The sequence below is a fragment of the Phoca vitulina genome, unplaced genomic scaffold (genome assembly GCF_004348235.1).
Source record: "Phoca vitulina isolate PV1807 unplaced genomic scaffold, GSC_HSeal_1.0 scaffold6, whole genome shotgun sequence".
NCBI classification, from domain to species: Eukaryota; Metazoa; Chordata; class Mammalia; order Carnivora; family Phocidae; genus Phoca; species Phoca vitulina.
Window position 1 is genome coordinate 61,568,079 of NW_022589709.1, and position 17,602 is coordinate 61,585,680.

General features: G+C 37.5%; 2 protein-coding genes across 5 annotated transcripts in view; one reads left to right on the plus strand and one right to left on the minus strand.

Annotated features, from left to right (window-relative positions):
* Window positions 1–290: 290 nt before the first annotated feature.
* DIMT1 (DIMT1 rRNA methyltransferase and ribosome maturation factor) lies at window positions 291–10,501 on the plus strand. The gene is made up of 12 exons (XM_032404362.1): window positions 291–557; window positions 884–957; window positions 2,148–2,234; window positions 3,586–3,647; window positions 3,737–3,830; window positions 3,914–3,963; window positions 5,018–5,141; window positions 5,275–5,367; window positions 6,396–6,460; window positions 7,071–7,134; window positions 8,331–8,437; window positions 9,968–10,501. Exons 1-12 carry the CDS (start codon window positions 479–481, stop codon window positions 10,008–10,010), a joined length of 942 nt encoding a protein of 313 aa, XP_032260253.1. The 5' UTR covers window positions 291–478; the 3' UTR covers window positions 10,011–10,501.
* KIF2A (kinesin family member 2A) overlaps window positions 8,804–17,602 on the minus strand; it is a 75,442-nt gene continuing 66,643 nt past the window's right edge. For 3 of the 4 annotated variants that reach the window (XM_032404361.1, XM_032404360.1, XM_032404358.1), the window contains 2 exons: window positions 15,924–16,059; window positions 8,804–13,671 (listed from right to left, as the gene is read on the minus strand). In XM_032404361.1, coding sequence (XP_032260252.1) covers window positions 13,586–13,671; window positions 15,924–16,059 — 222 coding nt within the window. In that variant the 3' untranslated portion in view covers window positions 8,804–13,585. The remainder of the gene's footprint in view (window positions 13,672–15,923; window positions 16,060–17,602) is intronic. The other variant, XM_032404359.1, reaches the window with a different exon arrangement.

Consider the following 17,602-nt stretch of genomic DNA (forward strand, 5'->3'; position numbering starts at 1 on the left):
GAGGCACAGGACAGAAAGAAACCTTTGGATTTCGCGGGTCCCAGCACCTGGCTTGACGAAATATCTACACTCCTAACGGCACGATATAATTTAAACCGCCTCCACATCTTCGAGAGCACCACCCCAAAACTTACCCGACCAACTCCGCGCCGACCCGGGCGAGAGGCCCCACCCCGACTCTAAACTAGCCAATCCAAACAGCCAGGATCAGCGGCGCGGTGTCTTCTGGGATCCTTAGTCTCTCGAGTTTAGGGCTTCCTCCGCCTCATGACTACAATTCCCGGCGGCCACGGGGCTCCAAGGTCCGTCCCCTCTCTGGGGGCGGAGCCCACGGCGAACGGGGGCTGGGCCCTCGCCCCTCCCCCACGTGGCGGGGAGTGGTGCCGGCAGTGCCGGGGTGGAAGTTCCAACGTGTGGTGCTGGGTAGCCGACTTTGGTCCACTCTGCTCTCCAAACCTGTGCGTCTGAGCCCGCGGTGATGCCGAAGATCAAGTCCGGGACGAGCGGTCGCCGCCGCGAGCGGCTCAAAGAGAGCCGGGAGCTGAAGAGCGCGGGAGGTGGGGACAGCCGGGAGGGGGCTGTGTTCAGGTCTGATCATCCGGCAGAACCTGTTCGGGGACACGGACCCAGATCTGGGCCGGGACAGTAAGGCCTGTGGCGGCGGCGCTCCCGGATCGCCGGCGGCAGGCCTTGCGCCGCCTCTGCCTTCCTTTCCTGCAGGAGGGGTGGACTTAAAGCAGGGTGTCACCTCGGCTCCAAGCGTGACGTTCGATGGTGGCTCTCGGCGCAGAGATCTAACCCCAGCCACCCTGCTTTCTTCTCTGGAACGGTCTAAGGTCTACGTTTCCTTGGGAAATTAAGGCTCTTTCGTGTTTTCTTCCAGGACTCATGTTCAACACGGGGATTGGGCAGCACATTTTGAAAAATCCTCTCATTGTTAACAGCATTATCGATAAGGTGGGTGTGGAAGAGAAAAGGAGAGAGTTGCTGGGTTATTGATTTTGTTCTTAGGAATACTTCAGCGCACAGAGGATGTCTGTCACAAAATAGATGCTCTCTATATATTTGTAGAATGAATTGAAGAATTGTCTGGGATTCATAGGCTGACTTTGGCGTGATTTGCTTTATTCTGTGGGTCTGAGTTTCCCCAGGCTCCAAATTCTTTCTGTAGATTATTTACTTCATAGCTGGACGTTTGTACTTGTTCAATTCCAAATTATTTTCTATTCCTAATCACTTTTTTCTAGACACCATCTATCACTGTTAGTTTTTATTTACTCCAGAGCCTAAAAAGATGTCATAATGACAGCTTAGGAAGTTTTTTCCACAGAGAAACTTACATGGTACAATCCAGTGCCTCATATAAGCCCTTTGGAGTATTCTTCTGGCATGGGTAGTGGATGTTCTCTTACTGTTGTGGATGATTGAGTGCCTTAACATGAAATATATGTGGTACAGATTACATTCTCGGTTACAAAGGAGGCATCCTGGAGCCATAGAGAGAACATTACATATTTAGAGACTCTACCATCTTGACGTAGTGTTGTTGGCCAAACGAGGGCCTAATTTTTTAACCTTTTTGGCTCATGGATTTCCTTTGAGCATCTGATGAAAGCTGTGCACACAGAACACTGCAGCTTTGTGCCATACAGACACCCGGGTTTCTGTACAGTTTCTAGGTATTCCTATCCCTGAAACCATACATGGGTTGAAAATTGAGAAATCCCAGTACAACATGCTGTGATTCTCAGGCAAGATCATCATATGCAGTCCTTTCTTGTTTGAACTTACTGATAATAAGAGTTGGTAAAAAGATGCTGTTGGAGTCATTTCTGAGGTAGAAGACAGAAAGCCATTCCCAGAAAGAACTGCTATTCCTGCTTTTCTGACTCCTATAAAGTTTTCTGACTCCTAACTATGGCCCCAGCTTAGGAGAGATGACAGATTTCCACTTGCACCTAATGTTAATGAGAAAATTTTGTCAAGCACATAGATCATGAAGGAATCTCACAGACGTGGAGTCAGAATAAGATCGCTTTAACCACGTGCTTTTGAGCAAAGATAAAATAAATGTGTAAATAAATGTGTAAAATAAATGATGTGCTCAGATGTGCCAGTAAAGCTAAAGTGGTTGTGCGTGCTTGCAGGCTGCCTTAAGACCAACGGACGTGGTGCTGGAAGTTGGACCTGGAACTGGCAATATGACTGTAAAGTTGCTAGAAAAGGCAAAAAAGGTAAAAAGGGAATTTTGTGTTTTGGTATCAGAAATGACTATGTGAGCAAGCTCACCTGGTTTACAAATAGAAATCTATTTTAATTAATTGGTGTTACTTTAACAGCAACCCTTGATACTTTGCTAACAGCTTTATCTTAACAAATATGGGCAAAATGGATAAAAGTGGTCAAAAATGCAAACTTCCAGTTATAAAATGAGTAAGTCATGGGAATGGAATGTACAGCATGGTCGCTATAGTTAGCAACTGTATCGTATGTATATTTTAAAGCTGCTAAGAGAGTAGATCTTAAAAGTTCTCATCACGAGACAAAAAATATTTTATGTATAAATATGTGTGGCAATGGATGCTAACTAGACTTTTTCACAATATATACATATTTTGCAGTATATACATGTTATGTTGTACACCTGAAACTAATATAACGTTATAATGTCAACTATATCTCCATTTCAAAAAATGGATTACAAAAAAGAGAATATGGGATGTATTAATCAGGAAAACAGAGGGGCGCCTGGGTGGCTCAGTCGTTGAGCGTCTGCCTTCGGCTCAGGTCGTGAACCCGGGGTCCTGGGATCGAGCCCCGCATCGGGCTCCCTGCTCCGCGGGAAGCCTGCTTCTCCCTCTCCCACTCCCCCTGCTTGTGTTCCCTCTCTGGCTGTCTCTCTCTGTCAAATAAATAAATAAAATCTTAAAAAAAAAAAAGGAAAACAGAAACCACATTTGATTTTTCAATACAGGGTATTTAATATAGGGAGTTGTTTATGTTGTTGTTAGATGACTAAAAGAATAAAATGGGAACACTGAAGTAGCCCCAAAATAATAATTACAAAGAGGAGCTACCACCTCTAGGCTCGGGGGACAAAGCAAGGAGGCTGGAGTATTGGAACCTAGAGGAGGAGATCTAAAGAGCTGCACCATGAGATTGGGATGCCACCTGGCCGTTGCTGGTGGCTTCTGTGTGTTCTGGCTGACCCAGTTTCCAGTTGAATGGATCCAAAATGTAGGAATGGGATTAAGAGAGCCAGTAGGCATTACTGGAATACCCATGGGCTAGCGACAGCAGGAAACAGTTACCGTCCAAAGGCCTCAAGGGGCACAAGGAGGGAACTGCCTTACCAGAGCCCGGTAAGAGTGGGAGCCGTTTGAACAGGGGCCACTCAGAGCACAGTCTGTTTTTCTGAATGGTGTTCTTTGTTATTTGAAATGGTAGAGTAGAATTGAAGGAAAATTGGAGGTAGAATTGGTGAAAAAAGTTTGATTCATGTTAATCATGTAGGAGTTAGGACTGAGATAACAAGATTTATGCTCCATAATTAACCCCCAAATACTTTTTTTTTTTTTAATGTAGGTAATTGCCTGTGAACTTGACCCAAGGCTAGTAGCAGAACTTCACAAAAGAGTTCAGGGCACGTGAGTATGAGTATGCATGATAGAATTAAAGTGCATTTCAATCTCATGAAACAGTACTCTTTTTTAATTGCTCTTTTTCTTATTATTAGGCCTCTGGCCAGCAAACTTCAAGTACTGGTGGGTGACGTGTTGAAAACAGATCTACCATTCTTCGATGCTTGTGTGGCAAATTTGCCATATCAGGTATGTTTTCAAATTGTTGGGAACATTATACAAAATGTTTGTGATGTGTCTTTCCTAGAAATAACTAGTTAATTCTCTTACAGATCTCTTCCCCCTTTGTCTTCAAGCTGTTGCTGCACCGACCTTTTTTCAGGTTTGTGACAAAAAGACCAAAATTACCACCAAATTTTAGGCCGTGAACAGAGACAGCCAAAGATGATAGTTAATTCAATTAAAAAACTATTGGAGAATGTGTTTTGTAGAAAATATCTATTTGTGTGGAGGTCTTTCTCTCTCTTTTTTATTCAGTTGACAGACTTTTGGGGGGAGGTACAGTGTAAGTCCTGCTTCTGAGACCAAATGGCCTTTCCCTGTTTTCTAATACTCTTGCCATTAGTCCAGGTCAGAGTCTTTATTACCTTACGTCTCAACAGCCTCCGAACTAGTCACTAGGCACATTATATAACAGGGGTTTTCAAACTGCAATTCAGAAACCCCTTACTGGTTGTAAATTTATTGAGTCGTGACCATTTTTTTTTAATGACATGGAATAGAGTATATCAGAGGGCATTCATTGTATGTGGCCCAGGTGATTACAGTTTTGTGAAACTTTTGCTTAAGTTACATAAAACATATACGTACAGATATTTGTGGCGTAGGTTGCAATGTCAAATGTATTTCTTAGTGTGACTCGTTGTCAAAAAAGTTTCAAAGTCAAAGCCCAGCTTTGAAGATGCCCTTTTCCTATTCAAGAGTCTCCAAAAAGCCTCTGCATTGCTTTCCAACGTCCATGTTCTTTAACTTGGGAAATCAGGACACCAGTGTCACAACCTCTCTTGTGTCAGCTCTTCCATAAGGGTGTTTGCTTCCCCATAAATCCCATTGGGCTGCCGAGCTGATTTTGTTTGAGTTTTGTTTTGTTTTTTCCCCTAGAAGGGATAATGGACTAGTGCTTATCTGAACACAGAGGGCTTACATGTGCAAGGAGTTAGTGGTGTAGCCATTATAAAATGAAAAGCCAGCTGGCTCATTTTGTGGTAATAAAGCTGAAGCTGAAAGTGTTCTGCCTTCTAATCAGCTGAATGAATTCTCATTAACCACAGATACTGCTTTGTTCTATTTCCCACCCAAGAAAATTAATTGAAGTTGAAATACCTTTATAGTTAAAAGTAACCATTTTCCTTATTCCTTTTCTACTATCTCTTCAGATGTGCTGTACTTATGTTTCAAAGAGAATTTGCTCTCAGACTAGTTGCAAAGCCTGGAGATAAATTATACTGCAGACTCTCAATCAATACACAGCTGTTAGCACGTGTGGACCATCTGATGAAAGTAAGTGACTGTTAGTGAAATAATGTGGCTTACCTCATCTGTGAGCATCTAGTTGTGCCTTCTGTGAGGAAAGCATATTTGATTACTAATTTAAAACTCTTTTTGAGAGGACTCCTTATTTTCTAATTAACAGGTTGGAAAGAATAACTTCAGGCCACCACCCAAGGTAGAATCCAGTGTTGTAAGAATAGAACCTAAGAATCCACCACCACCTATCAATTTTCAGGTGAGGTTGAAGTACTAGGTCGTTCAGTAAAGGAGGAAAAAAAGACCAAGCTGGAAGATGTGTGTCTCTAGCAGCAGAAAAATACTGAGTTAACCTAAATGTCCAGACAGGAAAATGCTAATTATGACATCCCTATGTTGGGAGTAGATGGAATATTTGGATGTAAGATCATTGTGAAGAGCACAAAAAAGCATGGAAAATGTTTGCAAAAAAGTACAGCTTGGAATGCCTTTGCATTTTGCTATCGAGTATAGCTACAGAATATTTGAGTATGACTCAGAAAACAAGATAAAATGAAGGTAGTTGTTAGAGCAATATTATGAATAACACTTTTTAATCATAATTCGTATTTCTGCAATTTAAAAAGAAGTTGCATCACTTGATGTAAAACCATACTGCAGTCTCTTTGGATAAAAACTTGATTACTTGTGTGGTCAGTACTTGGTAATGGAGTGGTTTGTTAATTACTCCTGTAGGGTGGTTTAGGTATGTTGCATAGGCTATTAAATCATGTCTGTTTTGAATTATGTTTGTTTTTTTTTAAAGATTTTATTTATTTGACAGAGACACAGCGAGAGAGGGAACACAAGTAGGGGGAGAGGGAGAGGGAGAGGGAAAAGCAGGCTTCCCGCCAAGCAGGAAGCCCGATGCGGGGCTCGATCCCAGGACGCTGGGATCATGACCTGAGCCGAAGGCAGACGCGTAAGGACTGAGCCACCCAGGCACCCCTTGAATTGTTTTTTGAAAATGGTACTTTGATTTAAATAAATGTCACAGTGTTCTTTGTTCAGATGTGGAACAATTTTTTTTTCTAATTTTTAAAATTGAGGATAAAATTTTCAGTGAGGTGGACAGAAGTGCCAAAAATCAAGTACATACCGTATTTTTTGCATGGGTCAGCCAGATCAAAATACACAATATTTTCATCACTCCAGAAGGTTCTTTCAGTTTTATATATTAAAAGACAATACCTAGGAGACATAGGCAAGGTTGGATATTTTTAAGAAATGATCCATCTTCTGTTTCAGGAATGGGATGGCCTAGTAAGGATCACCTTCGTTAGGAAAAACAAGACACTCTCTGCTGCATTTAAGTGAGTCTTTTACTCATTTATGGTATGGGAAGGACCAGTGCTGTAGGAACTGTGCTAAGTGATAGAATTTGGTCCTTATCCTGAACAGATACCCTAAAGCATAAAGATTACCCATGTCCAGACACACTTTTCCTTTTTCACTAACTTTGTACTTTGGGGGGGGGGGGGGGGAAAAAAAATTAAAAAAAAAAGTTCCTGGAATTTGGAATTACATCAGGTTTTTTGGCAAAACAGGAAAAAACAAAAATCACACATCTGTCTCATTTTTCCTTTCAACACTTGTGAAAAATTCATGCAATTTTATTAACTTGGAAATATTTTTAAATAGCAATTTGAAGCCCAAGGGCAAAAGAGGTTCTAAAAGCCGTTATTTCACCTTTTTTTTTTTTAGGTGATGTTTTGAATTTAGGTGATGTTAAGAATTTCAGAGATTTTTATTAGAACTTTACTTTTTAAATATAACTAGTTTGTGATTGTTTCTTAATATTCAATGTCTTTTTAGTCCCTTAATTTTACTACATGGAACATACATTTAACTTTATAATAAACTGAAAGGAAATTACAATCTCTGATTTTGGAATAATAGCAATATCGCTTCTTTATGCTATAGGTCAAGCGCAGTACAACAGCTGTTGGAAAAAAACTACAGAATTCACTGTTCGATCCATAATATTGTAAGCAAAAAATATTTCTGTTGTCTCTGTGGTTCCGATTTGTTTTAAAATGTTCCTCTACTTCTTTTCATTTTTCATCACTTGATTCTTAATTTGGTACATTCCATAGGATCCTTAAAAGTGATGTGTAACTAGCACGACCTTAACTTGAACTAATAGGTCAATACTACTGTGTATTCTTGGAATAGATCCGAGTGGCCTTGATTACTCCACTTGAGCTTCTTTAACTAGACAGTTGTTTTTAGACATAAAAAGAAATTCAATTGAGTCATAATTTTCCCAAAGCTTTAGGCATGTGTAGCTTGCTCAGCTCAAATTATGTACCATTTGCTATGCTCTGAATTGCCTTGTTTGTTGCTCATGTAGCAATTCAATTTAAAGTTACCATTTTCTCAGTAACTTTTTTTAATACCCAGAAATTGAAATAATTAAAGTATAGGCTGAATAGCAGATTTTTTGTTGTAAGCGTCATGCCTCTTTATTATCTGTGCAACATTTTCTTTAACCAATTTTGTATGTGTCAGCACACATACACATAGCCATATACATAACTGTGATGTCTGATAACTTTTTAGTTCTTTCAAATTAATTAAACAGAGCAGAAAGATAAAAGCAAATTTCCATTGCATTTTTTGACTCAGATCTTGTATGGTTTAATATATCCTATTGCTACCTTCATTTTCTTTTTTATGGATAAAGTCATTAACAACTGCCTAGGTAGGAAAATATTAAACTGGATTAAGAAAAATCTTTGGAGGAAGGATGTGAGGTACGAAATATTTAATATTCCCCAGGGTTGGAGGTCATCTCTTTGAGAAAAACTGGCTGATAAAATTAAATTTGTGCCAAGAAAATGTAAGATATTTTTAAAGGAGTAACAGTTGCTATAAAATTCAGTTTATAGCTTTATTTTTTGACATGAAGTACCTTACTCCTGAAACTATTTCAGAATTTTTAAGAAAAAGGGCAGTATACAGGTTTAACTCATTCAAAGTTTTCTGAGTATTTGGTATGTGCTGAAGATTAACCACTTAATTAGAGGTCCAAGTCTGATCTGCAAAAATAGGCTTTTCAGACTGCCATGAGCAGATAAAGGTGACTATTTTATCAGTTACTGAACTAAAAAAAACAAAAAAGAGCCAACATGACTTCATTAAAGATATGTTGTTCATTTATTCTGAATCTTATATTGATAGATAATACCAGAAGATTTCAGCATAGCAGATAAAATACAGCAAATCCTAACCAGCACAGGTTTTAGTGACAAGCGGGCCCGTTCCATGGACATAGATGACTTCATCAGGTAATTACATTGTTCTTTTTTCCTAAGTGTTTACATTTCTTTACTGTGACACCTTCCGATTAGAGATTTAAAGGCTTTTAAGCGGTGTAAGGTGCTACCTGGGGTTATTGCATAGCACTTCCATAGTATGGAATAGTATTTGGTGTAGAAGATGGAGGCTAGTTAGCTGCAGCAGAATGAACATTTTAAGAACAGTAATAAAGAACAGTCCGAGCCTGGAGATAGCCTCTGTGTCAATGTGTGTTGTGGTATGTGTGCTCCTCCCCTTCAGCCTCCTCCCCCAAATCCCATTCATAGTTAGTCTTAATAGTGTGTGTCTTCAAAGTAGCCTGTAAGGTAGAAGCAGCATAATACATGTCATTGAATCTCATTCTTTTTCTGTACCGGGAAGAGTTATTGTTAAATAGATCCTACACATGAAATAATGTCAATTACAATCATACCTGGTTTTCAGTTCTAACTGGTTTAATAATATAGTTACTTATTTTGTCGACTGAGGCAAGTTCTACACACCTAAAATAAAAGAAGGGTGTCATAATTAATGGGGCAGTGCAGACCAAAATGTTTTCCTTGAATTAAGCAAATTAGTCTTATGAAAGCAGAATAAGCCTTCAATTACCTATACTCACTGTTTTTAAGCACTAACACTTTGATTTCCTAATAAACTATCACTTACTTAACAGTTTTTGCCTATTTAGTCATTTCATGTTTAGAACGTCCCTGTTCTAGGAGCTGAATAAAAAATGAGGGTAGATTGTTATAAAAGTAATTGGTTTGACTTTTCTAAGCTGGCAGCACAGTTCCATATAAGACAGATGGGGTTTATATTTTATATTGGCAGGCTAGCAGTACTACTGAGTCTTCATCAGAGGTTAATCCTAGGAGTTGAACATCACTCATAAGTACCTATCTTCCTTTTTCAAACATTCTAATCCATCTTCAGCTGTTCCTGTGGGCCATCCTGAAAATCATCTCAGGTCTATACAGAAATATTTCATCTTACTTTAATTCTCACCAAATTTCTTCAAGGTTATTAAGCATATGCAGTTTGCTAATTAGCATCCAATAGGTAACAAAGGTATGGAGAGAAAAGCAATGTGTTAAGTACTTAATTGGAACCTGAGTAATAGTGAGCCCAGAGAGGGAAAAGTGAACATTAAGATTACCCACTCATTTTTCTTCTGTCTCTAGTTCCAAACAGCTTCCTGTTCACTTACCATGTTGAAATAGAACAAGCGCCAGTGAGCTCTTATGTCTGGATAGTAGAGGTCTAAGATAATTTGGTCAAATTCACCATAACTTAAGACACATAGGCTGTGACAAAAGAGGCAAGAAAATGTGATTTTAACCAATATATATCTTGCAAATTTAATTGAAGAATGACATTTCTATAATGACTACTGTTAGGAGTGGGTGGGCTTCAGAGGTTTGCTGATGTGTTTGTTTTGGAATTCGTGGTATAGGAACTATGCATTGTTACATGCAATAAATTACCTTTCAATACCATCTCATTTTGGTTTCTTTTTTCAGATTGCTACATGGATTCAATGCAGAAGGTATACATTTTTCTTAGGTATCTGGAAAACAGAATTTTCCAAACTCAAGAACAAGAAACTGGAATTACGTATTTTTAATAATTTGAGAAGATGAACTATGCCTTTGCTTCCCTGGAACACTATGTGCTTGACTAGTTTTGACTTAATACTACTACTGTCACCATTTATTACTCTGAATTCTCATGGTAGTAAGTCAGTCAATTCTAAGTACCCGAGTGTTTTTTGGTTGTGGTGTGTTTTTAATATCTAACATAGGGCAGGGTCCAATCTATGCATGATAATCTTGAAGAGCCGCAGGCACGCACAACTTTACACTTAAACTTACCATTTCTAACAGGTTACTGTATAAAGATGGTACTGTTCTATTTTCTGTTATATATTATATGAGGACCTGTGTAGGCCTTTGTCCCTTAAATAGTAAAAAAGTTAAAACATGCTTAACTCAGTCACATATTTCCCATACGATTTCTTTTTATTCATGTGCACAATAAAACAACTGCTTATTTTGCGTCTCTCCTTTCTTCTGTTTCTCTTACACAGCTGCTTTCACTCCCTGCCTGTGCCGAAGCTGTCCTGTAGCAGCACAGGCTCCAGCGGGCTCTGGGTAAACGTGAGTCCGCTACCGCCACCATGCGGCGGTGCCAGGCACATGGCTTCTGGGCATGGTTCCTTAACTGTGGAATGAGCATGCTCAACTGGAATGGAATGAACTATAGATAGTATGTGTTTTCTTGGGGAAAGCCACAGGTTTAACAAAATTTCAAAGGGTTTTGTAAATCAAAACTGGCTTTACAGTTCAAATTCTGCCCTTCAACTTATTTAAAACAAATAAACATCTCAACCAGCCATTTTCTCATAACTAGAGGCTCTCAGTATTCATGTGACTTCTGGAAAATAAAGTGCCAGTGTCTTTTTTCATATACTGATGCTTAGTTTTAAGCTATTTTTAAAATGGCCGGTTGACAATGTCAATAGATGCCCTAAACAAGTCTTAACTAGCTACTATGTTTAAATCATTATCAATATAATACTAAGCGTTGTTAATGTCCTTTAATAAAGAATTATAGTACCTGATTATTTTATTTATATAAGGAAATTAATAAAAATATCTTGATAACTTTTTTAAAACCTAACTTAATAGAAAGACTGCTTCCAAATTATTTTAACATAGGTACACTGAGTAAACCTAGGAAGGAAGTTGTTTACCTAAACAGATTTTTTTGAAATCTGGCTTCAAAGTGATATAGTAGAACACTCCTATATAAATAAAATAATTACTTATTAATAGGAATATCAGCTTTCAAGAAATCTGAGAAAGAATGTTTAACCCAGATCCAAAAAATTCATTATTCTTTAAATAATAGCTGCATCAAGCCACTTTTGTTACATAAATATTAAATATACCTCAAGAGTAGGTTTTTTTAATATCACAAAACTACTTACTTTGCAAAATTCATTTGTACCATCTCTAGACTTATAGGAAAACTTTAAGAATTAATTCAGCTTTCCCTCTATTTCCTCTTCCCCTGTGAACTACTGAGTTTTAGTCCCTTTTCTGGCCTTCAGTTTTCCCTATCTGTAAAACTGAAGGTTTGGACTATACCACCAAGATCTTTTCTGGTATTAATTTTCTAAAGACCTTGATTACTGATCAGAATGAAGCCATTATAGTATAAGGCGGCATATTTGAATATAAGACCTTCCAGAGATAGTATCCATCTTATTTAATTAATAAAGAGTAATCTGTTGTGCTTTAAAATGAGCAAGTTCACATCTCTTTATTGCCCTCTGAAGGTTGGTTAGCCTCAAAAACTACTTTTTTAAGCAACCTCTGCAAGGTCAATAGTATCTGCTCCATTCTTCCTCTTCTCTTTGAAATACCACAAAAGAACATATCTTACAACTGCAAGAAAACCTGAGTCCCTTCCAAAACAAAGGTGATTGTACTGAAGTAAATTATCTCTAAAACTCATTCCATAGATATCATTTATTAATAAGCACATTGTGAAAATCTACATTTGTTCTAGATTTCAAGTTTACAGAGGAGCATTTCACCATGGTGTTAGGATTTCCCACAACTACCCTCTGGGTTCTATGAACAATGAAGTAGGGAATCTGGCTCATGTGACTCTCTATTCATAGCTTCCCTTTGGCCCAAATGAATGAGCAGTAGTTCCTTTGAGTAAATCAAAACAAGACATCCTTGGGAGACTTTTTGTTGTTAATCTACTCCTGGACTCTATCCTAGGAACTAAGGGAAAACTCCTAGAGAGATATATAAATCTTTTAACAAAATATTTACATGAAAAGTGGCCAGTTTTCTTCCTTGGAGTAGCAATCTGTAAAAATAAGTGCCACCATTTAAAAAGCAGCATACCCTAATCCAATTTATTGGCGAGAATTTGGTGATTCTCACCAAATAATGATGAAACATCACACATTTAGGTAATGGATGGGGCTTGGGTTCGATCTGCCTTTTGAGGCAAAGTCAACCCTCTTTTAGCTTAATTCTTTCTCAAGGGAGTTATGTACTGTCTACACTTGGCTTAAACTAACAGTTCTATTATGGACTACTTTCAGTGTACATGTAAATATTCATGCATCAGAAGCCAATTTCCTTTATCAGTACATTTAGGAGGTACATTTTGGGGTGCTAATGGACACTTTAACTTAAGTAATGGTATTGGTAAGGATCAAATTGCACTATTAGTCCTGTTAATACCACACTGGAACACACACTGCATATATATGTATTATCCTAAGATAAAACTCTTCTCAGAATTTCGTTACTTTTTATTATACACCAACTAGTTTATATTTTAGTTCTTTACAAAGAAAATGCTAAGAAAATTATAACCACATTATCTGGTTTTAAAATCATAATTCCAGATTTCTTTACATATAAGATGGAATGGTCCAGCAGCTATGTCCACTGTCACAGACTTTAGTTCCATTCAATGATATGGCACATCCTGCAAAATTAACTAGTCACACACAAAAAAATGTCTCAAATACAGTAAAAATGTACACACAGTAAAGGTAATTTACAATGACAATTAAGGAATGTAATTCATCTTGGCTGTGCTTCAGAAATTTAGGGTCAAAAGCCTTAGTCAAGGCACAAAGCAGGAATAGGTGAGCACAGCTGTCTCTAGGAGGGGGCAAGGTATGTACAATCACTGATGAGGTATGCATGCACGCAAAGGATTTAAAACTGCTCAGTCTTGCTACGAAAATTGAACCAAGTTAAAAGGAAATGCTGTGGCTTCCCCCTACTCTTCACCGCTGGATCAAGTCCACAACCTTACTTCATACAGAAAATACAATTGGCAAGGATCTCCAAAAGTAAATCACTATCTGGGTAAATGAAACAAAATGCTTCACTATTCCCAAATCTTGGTTGTGCCTCCTCGACTAGAAGCATTTTGTAGACAAAGGAGTGTTTCACAAAATTGAAATGTCATTCAGGTGAAGGGACAAGACATTTTCCACAGACACTTAAAATTTCAAACTTTCAAATGGCCCTTACAGCTGAACCATTGTATGTTACAGCAGTGTGGGTTCTGGGGATCCTTTAGCAGCAAATGCTGATTTAAAGGGCACGGGGTCTCTTCGGGTTGATTTGCTTGCTGGCCTGTTCTTCTTCTTGTAGAGCTGCACGAAAAGATTTCACTTTATCTTGGAAAAAAGAAAAGAACAAGAGAGTAAGTACTGCATTGCATGCAATACAGTATACAACTTCATGGGTCCTATCAAGTCAGCTGCCTTACTTTAGAGCATTAACTCAGGATTTTTCCTTTTGTTTTTTGTTGTCCAGAAACTCAGAACTAAACACAATACTCAATTATAGCAACAGTTTCATTATTTAAGGATTCATGAAAATAACTTTCTTCTATATCTTCAACAGGTTTCTGTTCTGTTTGGCACATTTTACAGTGTTGAATTTTCGTTTATTTGAATTCCTTTTGGAGTACAGACAGGCTATATACGTGTGTTAAATGTGTACAGTCATGTTCAAAAAAACACTGAGTCTTTTTTTTTTTAAGTAATCTCTATGCCCCATGTGGGGCTTAAAGTCATAAACCTGAGATCAAGAGTCACAGCTCTACCTACTAAGCCAGCCAGATGCCTCCGAATCTTATTAAACTGTAAAGTAGACTTTTCTTCCCTCAATATTAAGAAATTTCTACTCCTCATGCCTATTTTACCTTTTTAAGCCATGAAATTTCAAAAGATGTTTGAATTTTTAAAAAGAAACGTCATTTTGTCCTTATCAGGGATTGTAAAAGGGAATGGGGAAGGAGGATTATAGGATAATATATTCTTGGTCTTACAATTCCTACTATTATGTATTAATTCAGAGTCCCATAAGAATAAGAACTAGGTAAATAAATTGAAAGAGGCAAATAAGTCAGCTGTGAAGATGAGAAATATCTCATCTCCTTTTATACCAGTGGTTCTTAATCACGGGTGATGTTCTCCCACCACCCCCCTGACATCTGATAATATCTAGATATTTTTTGACTGTCACAACTGGGTTAGTGGCCACTGTCATCTAGTCAATAGAGACCAAGGATGCTGGTAAGCAATGTACAATGCACAGGACAGCACCTCAACAATTACCCAACTTAAAATGTATTAATGGTGCACAGGTTATGGCCTTTGGGAGAAAAGAAAGAGATTATCAGTTCGAATCTCAATTTCTTTCCCCTCTTCCAAAGAACAATGATATTTTAAAAATTAACTTCTGAAATTCAGAAAGAAATTTAAGGATCTCGGGATCTCGTACCTGTTAATATAAGATAAAAACTCTCAAACTTCTTATGTTAATACCAAAATTATCTCTGGATGGTAAAAAAAAAAAGTTTTTCCTAAAAAAATACAATAGCTGGACAGTAATTTCTTCAAAGTTATGGATACACTTGATACAACTAAGTTGAATGCCACATATTACAAAGAAAAAAATTACAATTCATTATGATCTGTTCTGAATAAAATACATACAGAAAAGCTGCCTGTGAGTTCTGACAGATAAGAACAATGATCAAAACACTTTAAATCAAGGCTTGAATATGAAGAATACGAAAAACAAAAGTAAGTTCTAGAAACTCTACATTTGTACCAACAATTCTGAATTGGGCAAACAGTCATTGCTGGCTCTCTATACGATATGATTTCAAATAACCAATTTCACAAAGGACCTAGTTTAAAAATTAGCCAGTTTGGTGCTAAGAACTAGCAATTTCAATCTGGTTTCACATTGCATTTCATGTACACATACACAGATGTCCATTCACATATAAATGGAGACAACTAGTTTGCCAATGCCTCAGAAACAAGTACATACAATAAATGTGAATGTGAAGCTACACAGATAAGCTACTTAAAAAGCCAAAAAGACATAGCATGTGGGTAAGTCACATGCTTCCCTCCATTCGCAAAGTAGGAAGAATAATTGTTGAAAGGTCTTGAGTTGTTCAAGGTCTTGAAAGCTTCCCCTTGATTTTTTAAAACAAGTCTTCAAAGGAAAGACATGACACAGGTGCAGATAGGAGGCTACAGAAGGCATGGTCCTGAATAGACCTAATCTAAGCAAAATAATTCTGACAAGCACTGACCTATCAAACTAAAAATCTGAATGAGTGTATAAAACTTACAAATTTGTTAAAATCCATTTTCCCTCTTTAATCATAAGATGCTTTTATCTTTTCAAATGCCTAAAAGAAAAAGACAACTAAAGAGCACTTGAAAGGATACTCCATGTTTCTTTTTTACAAAAAACAGAATGACTGGTCTGTCTTTATACTTCTGGAAATGTATTAAATGGTGCCCATAATTTTTATTTCGGATATCCTCTTGCAGTATGAAATCCTGCCACCAATTACATACGAAGATGAAGATTTCAAGCACTAAAATGAAAAAGGAATTACCCCGCAGCTCAGTTAAAATGTCTATTTTTTGCTCAAGAATAGCTTCAAGTTGAGTAGCATATGAATCTACATCATAGTCTACTTCTTCAGTCATCTCTAGGAGAGCCTTTTCATCTTCTAACCATCGAATAGATTCCTAAAAGGACAAAAATTCAACAATCCAATAAGCCTCTTTGTAAGAAACCAATTTACAAATTTCATGTATGTTGAATATATTCAAGCATACTTAAGATGGTATTCTCTAAAATATTAATAAGTATAAAACATCTTTATTTACAAAGTAAAATTAAGAAATATTTCCTTAAATTCTAACACAAACACAAATATGATAAGCCAAGTAAGGTAACTTCATTTTTCTACTTTTCCTTTACCCTGGGTAAGGGCTTGGGGAAGGGAATGAATCAAACACATTATCAATCAGTGAGCACAATAATTCTCAAAACTTAAGTAGCTACCCCTAAAATTGGGGAAGAATGGTATAATAAAGCTACTGAGCAACCTATTGAGGTCTATGGTAGCCCAGAACTTGCAAATCATGTAGAATTTACAAATCCATTTGGGGCCTCACAGTAGTTGGACCAAAAGTTAACCCTAAATTCTAAACACTAGGTCTTCAAAGTTATTTTAACTGTAAGAGACCGATGGATAGTCAATTTTAGAAGAGTCAAACAAATCACTAAATAGTAGCTACTTACTATTCATAAATGTTTTAAAGGAAACCATTCATTCTTAAGTGATTTCAGATAATGTGGAATTTATAAGTGTCATTTCCTAGCAATGTCATGAATCATACAGATCATGAACAAGTTCTGATCATTCTAAAGAGGTTTTGGTTAGGTCTTTCTAGCTTTCAGTGCAATTTAATAGCTAATTATTATTTTTTTTAAATTTTATTTATTTGAGGTAGAGAACATGAGTTGGGGGGGCAGAGGGAAAGGGAGAAGCCGACTCCCCGCTGAGCAGAGAGCCCAATGTGGAGCTCGATCCCAGGACCCAGGGACCATGACCTGAGCTGAAGGCAGACGCTTAACCACTGAGCCACCCAGGCGCCCCGACTACTTATAACTATACTATGTATAATCAGGCTGAATTAGCAACTTAGCTACAGATATCTATTATAAAATTACATACATATATGTATCAATTAAAATACATATACACACCCCAGTATTTTTTTTCTTTAGCTATCCACTTAATCTTTTAAAACAAAACCCTATTTTGAGAAATGGCAGGTCACAGTACAGAGGAACAATAAATCAAATTATAAAAAGAATACTGGATTGAAACTGAAAAACAACCAGTTCTGACAAAAAACAAAGACCTTTTAGATTTCATCATAAAATGGCAGAGTGGGAAATGATGGTCTTTATATGACAAACACCTTGCTCCGAAAGGACAGAGACAATTTAAGACAACTTAAATTACAAGTGTCCTTTCTTGATTTAATCTAAACACCCAGGCCTCTAAATACATTCTCATAATAAGGGTTTGATTGAAACTGTAACAGTTTTCCTTTTTTTTTAAAAAAGATTTTATTTATTTATTTATTTATTTATTTGTCAGAGAGATAGAGAGAGAACAAGCAGGGGGAGCAGCAGGCAGAGGGAGAAGCAGGCTCCCCACTGAGCAAGGAACCCGACGCGGGACTTGATCCCAGAACCCTGAGATCATGACCTGAG

What these genes read in the sequence shown, in the direction of transcription:
- DIMT1 (XM_032404362.1), top strand. Translation starts at nt 479, where the DNA reads ATGCCGAAGATCAAGTCCGGGACGAGCGGTCGCCGCCGCGAGCGGCTC. An exon ending in CTGCACCGACCTTTTTTCAG is followed by an intron (nt 3,964 to 5,017) that starts GTTTGTGACAAA and finishes CTATCTCTTCAG; the next exon opens with ATGTGCTGTACTTATGTTTC. An exon ending in ACACTCTCTGCTGCATTTAA is followed by an intron (nt 6,461 to 7,070) that starts GTGAGTCTTTTA and finishes TTTATGCTATAG; the next exon opens with GTCAAGCGCAGTACAACAGC.